Here is a 5,468-nt window from a genome sequence, read left to right on the forward strand (position 1 = left end):
AATAAAAATAAAATACGACATTAAGTAAAAACATACAATACCCAATTGAGAGCTGGCAGACCATGCAAGGACAACCTTATTATTTTCAAAAAGCTGAATAAAAGGGAAACACACTTATGATTAATCAACCCTCAAGCACAAACCTTTTTTGGACCTTAATATATATATATATATATATATATATATAATAGAGAACTACTACAAACATAAAGAGATTACACAAAATGAACCTACAAACTAATGTGTTTTTATAGAATCCGTTAGATCTATTTTATAATAAAAGTAATTTTATAATCTGACGGATCACATCAAGTCACATTAGTTTATAAATTTACTTTATATAATCTCTTTGTGTCTGTAGCAATTATATATATATATATATATATATATATATGATAAGAACATTAACTAGTGATATAAGTTTGTTCTGCGCCTAGGGCGTAATTTAGCGGTCAAAGGATTGGCCATCTCGCAAGAGAGCCTCAATACTTCAGACAAGTCAACCCCAGTCGTTTGATCGGATGGTAGCCATTCATACTCGTGCAAAAGTGAGGCCACCCAAAAGCTGACCGTGGTCAAACCTAAGGTCTTTCCCGGGCAAGATCGCTTACCCGATCCAAATGGTGCAAGCCTAAGATCTGAGCCGAGCACTGAAAAGTCCACTAAACCCTCCTCCTCCTTATTGCTCACAAATCTCTCGGGCATAAATTCAAATGGATCTTCCCAAACATATGGGTCACGTGCGATGGCCCACATGTTAACCATTGCCATGGCCCCTTTCGGCACGTGATACCCATCAATCATTGTGTCATTGATAGCCAAGCGGGCCCATGATAGAAGTGGGCCAGGTGGGTGTAGCCTTAGCACTTCTTTCACCACAGCCATCAGATACACCAAAGCCGCCACATCAGCCTCGGCAACATCTCTTGATCTTCCTACAACGTTATCGAGCTCCTCTTGGACCTTTGATTGAACATCGGGATGAAGCACCATCCTCGCAAGTATCCACTCCATCAGAACTGCCACAGTGTCTGTCCCTCTGAAAATCATTTCCTACACCGAAAGCAAACCGTATGGAGAACAACGCGTAGGATGTGTTTGAATAGTGAGATATTATCGTATATTTTGTGAATAATAATAAATTTTTGAATAGTAATAAAAAATATATAAAAAATAATAATAAAATAACGTGTACAACGTTTAGTTATGCATCTTACGGTACTTCTTCAATATAGAATGTGTTTTAAGGTTTCTCTTCGAATTTGGATGCATATTCATGTGTGTATCTGTAATATTCAGGATTGAGCTTTCGTTTTATGTTTGTTGTCATGCATATAGGGGGGGATGCATCGTATTTTGATCATAATTTCAACCCAACGTAGAAACAAAAAATAAAAAAAATCAATAACTAAATTCAACGCATAACGAACTGAAAATATATGTACAAGAAGAATGCACTCACCCATAGGACGGCGATCATGTCGGTGTCCGATAGGCTTTCGGGGCCTTGCAGAGAGAGCAAAACGTCAACAAAATCCCTGTACTTGTTTTCACCGTTTTGATCATCCAGGTGTTGGGCGATGATTCCGCCGACAAACCGGTTGACTTTTGGAACGAGCTTTGAGCATCTGAACCGGATTTTTTGCGCATCAAAATCAGCTAGCCATGGCAGGTGGTCGGACCAGTTCAGCAACCCCAACAGCTCATACCCTTCACCCACCATCCTCTGCAACTCCTCCACTTCGCTGTTCGATGAATCCAATCTGTATTTGCTTCCGAACACCGAGCACATCATGTTGTTCAGCGAAGCACGTTTGAAAATCTCACGCGGGCGGAAGCTTTTCCCATGCTGATCTCCAAACATTGCCACCATCTGAGCAGCGATTTCGCACCTCTGAGCCTCGGAAGCTTTGATCTGTTTCGGAGAGAAAAGGTGGGTGTTGGCGATTCTCCGAAGTGTTCGCCAGTATGCCCCATAAGGAGCGAACCCGATTGCCCTGTTGAACATCAAGCTGTAGGCGGACTCCTTGACGGGCCGGTCAGAAAACACCGAGCTGTGCAGGATTTCTTTGGCCACGTCGGGATTACACGTGACGATAACTCGAGTTTCGCCGAGGCTAAACGCCATGAGCCGCTTGGCGCGGCATGCCTTGGCAGCGGCGGCAATCCGGTGGTGAGCGAGGGAGGCCATGAGCTGCATGCTGCCAACCAGAGGCAACCCTCTCGGACCTGGGATTTTCTTCTCGGCTAGAGCAGAGAATTTCCCATTTCTCCAACTGTGCCTGCCCCAAGCATGGCCACCAGGGTGAGCCCAGAAAACAAGGGTCATGGCTAGCCAAGCCAGCACACCCATAACTAAAATTGGCCATGCAATGCTTGTTTCTGTAAAGGCTTGGCATTTGGAGATGAAAGCAAAAAGCCAGAAGCTCTCAACTTCCTTACCCATTGTTGGGGGTTTAAGATTGATAGCACAAAGACGAGCAAAGTTTAGAGAATCTCCCAGAAAGGGGAGACTAGCTTTTGCTTATTTTTTGTGCGGACACAATTGGGCTCGGTTTCTATATATAGAGGAAGCTTGAACAGTGGCGTGATAAATAAAATAATAATAATCATAACTGTTATACTGGGAAGTAGAACGGCAATGACACTACAGATGACTTTAGTATAGTTTTAGGCAATAGTTTGTTTTGAGAAAACATATGATCTGATCTCATTTTATTTTATTTAATTATTATAATTTTTTTAATTTTTAATATAAAATAAAATAAATAATTTAATTTTTTTAAATTTTAAAATAAAAATAATATTAAAAAATATATTTTAATAATAATTTATTCAATTTTTTAATTTTAATCTCATCTCATCTACAAAAACAAACGATACCATAATTCTAGTTTTGACTGTGAGATATTCTCATAATATCACTCTTTATTATTTAATATTTTATTATTATTTAATATTTTATTATTATTATTTACAAAATACCTTATTACCCAAATCAACCTTAGTTTGTGTTTTTTTTTCTGTTCTTTTTTAAATATCCGCCGTCGTGAATTCAAAGCAAATTGTGGAAAAAATAATGTTGGACGACATTGCAAGTGTAGAGCAGCACGCAACAGTTACCTGGGATTTCTAGGCAAACAGGTTGACGTTCACAGTGTCGGGGAACAAAAGACCCACCCGCACGAATACCGTGCGCATACATACGCAACGTCAAACCTCTACCAACCCCTAATTAATTAGTTGCTTCGATAATGGTTTTGTATTTTAATAACGGTATTCGACTTCCTTGTGCGCCAAATGATTTGGAACTAAGCCTCTTAAACTTAATTACCAATTGTATAAATTAATCTCGATATATATGCTGAATTTATTTCGAGTTAATTATATTTAAATTAGCTCTATGCCATTTCAGTAACTGATAATTTATAAAAGGATGAAACAGTTGATCTTTCGACGTGTTAATTAGTATATATTTATAATATTCCATAACTAAATTGCATATATAGCACCTAATATTCTTAGAATCTTACGGTAATATTCTCGACTTGCCGTAACTACTCTACGTATATAGATACAGTATCTTTAACATGTTCGGATTGTGTTTCCTCATTTTTCACAAGTCTTATATTCAACTAGATATCACAAACTGACCAGATCAAATCCCCGGATACATAAGTCTTAAGTCGGAAATGAAATGAGATGAAATAAAACTAATAAAATTGTTTGAATTAAAATATTTTATAGAGTTTTGAAAAATGATCAGAGGAAAAAACTCGGATAAAAATATTACAAATTTAAAATATTTTTATAACATAATTTTTTAATATTATTTTTATTTTAAGATTTGACAATGTTTCAGTTATTTTTTGTGTTTTGTTTGAAAGTTTGAGAAAATTATAATGATTAGGTAATGATTAGATAAAAAAAATATTTATATTTGAGTAATATTTAGATGATAAGATAAGATGAGATGGCCGAATGATCTCAACATCCAAACGGGATTATTCATATGTCCGGAATTACGTGGGAAAAAAGAACAAAAGATATCAGAAACCTCCTCCAATATAAAGGGCAGAAAATATTGAACTTTTTGTTAAATTGAGTAGATTGTGGCACTATGTCTCAGGTGATGATATATAAGTAAAAAGAAGTATATATCGAAGTCTTTTAAATTCTACCTTAAATAGTGGAACTATAGGCATTGCAAGATTAATCTTTTTCTCGGTTTGTCAACACTTCAGTTCCCTTGTATAGTTTGATCCCTAAGCTTGGGAATGACAAAGCTACTTAGGATTTTTTTTTACTAGAGGATACAACTGTATGCATGATGGCTAGCTACAATTTCAGCTTGAAACTAAGGTTCATAAAAGGAATCAGGAAAAAGCGTTAGTCAATTACTGGTTTTATTCTCAGGTTATCAACCTTTGCAAACAAATGTACAGGCAATTGTTTGTTTTTGGAAACTTTTTTACACTGATTGGGATAACCAAAGCCATGTAGCATGTGCTTGTACACAAATAACACCGAGAGATTTTGTTAAATAGAAATCATTCATTAATAATTAATCATCGTACAAATATTAGGCGAGCTAATTCACTAGAAGAAAACTGATTATATGTGGCTGGTTATTTTCTGCTAAAATTACTATTTCCTGTCAAAATGAGTTTATTTTCGCCATAACTCGTCACAAATGCTTATTTTTCTTATAGTGATATTCCCACCTTTTGGTTAATGACAAAGTCAATGTCTTCTCAATAGCCTTGTCATATCTCCCAAAGATAGTCATTGTAGTTGCCTAATGCTTATTACCCACAACACTCTATTTGGGGTAGGGCTACTACAGTACACGTATGTATCAGGCCCCATCCCAAGCAAGGAGGTGGGAATTTTGGCTCTGCTCTGCCCCCACCCTCCCCATTACAAATTGTTTTTTCCCATCATATATACGAGAGGATAAGCAATAGGTTGAATCTCTTGGAAAAGCTACAACATAAGATATTAATGAAAAAACGAATCCATAACCAAAATCAACGAAACTTGTACCAAAGAGAAATATTGAGATGGAAATTGACAAAATCAACAAACCTAAAACCTAAATGTAGCCTCTTCTAGTTACCCTACAAATTTCTAGGGCATGGCGGGAATTTTCATTTTCTCGCATGCTTCAACTTTCCCATCTTAAATTCATTTCATCGATGCATATTCCCACGCCTTGGAAACAAACGCAATGATCACGTCTACACGTCCCAATCAACTTCCAACTGAAACTTCCGAACCATCAACTTCTTTGTATTTAGGTTCTCCTCTTGTTCATTTCATTCCTTTTCTCCTCTCCTTCACTTTAGGTTAGATATTTGAAGCAAAAGTGCGATGCACAAGGTGTGGAGCTCAAGAATTTACATAGAAATGCTAGACAAGCTACTTCATTAGCTAAAGAGGAATCTTCCAAGTATAGAGTAGCAAGG

General features: G+C 36.8%; 1 protein-coding gene across 1 annotated transcript; it reads right to left on the bottom strand.

The window, feature by feature from the left end:
• Window positions 1–345: 345 nt before the first annotated feature.
• LOC109010405 (cytochrome P450 78A3-like) lies at window positions 346–2,518 on the bottom strand. The gene is made up of 2 exons (XM_035683217.1): window positions 1,463–2,518; window positions 346–1,053 (listed from the first exon to the last, which is right to left on the bottom strand). Exons 1-2 carry the CDS (start codon window positions 2,444–2,446, stop codon window positions 409–411), a joined length of 1,629 nt encoding a protein of 542 aa, XP_035539110.1. The 5' UTR covers window positions 2,447–2,518; the 3' UTR covers window positions 346–408.
• Window positions 2,519–5,468: the final 2,950 nt, after the last annotated feature.

This window comes from Juglans regia, chromosome 12, assembly GCF_001411555.2.
Source record: "Juglans regia cultivar Chandler chromosome 12, Walnut 2.0, whole genome shotgun sequence".
In the NCBI taxonomy this organism is placed as follows: domain Eukaryota; kingdom Viridiplantae; phylum Streptophyta; class Magnoliopsida; order Fagales; family Juglandaceae; genus Juglans; species Juglans regia.

Bases quoted from the DNA above. Each gene is read 5' to 3' on its own strand.
- LOC109010405 (XM_035683217.1), bottom strand. From the start codon at position 2,446: ATGGGTAAGGAAGTTGAGAGCTTCTGGCTTTTTGCTTTCATCTCCAAA. The intron at 1,054-1,462 runs GTGAGTGCATTC...CTTTCGGTGTAG, and splicing joins ACATGATCGCCGTCCTATGG to GAAATGATTTTCAGAGGGAC.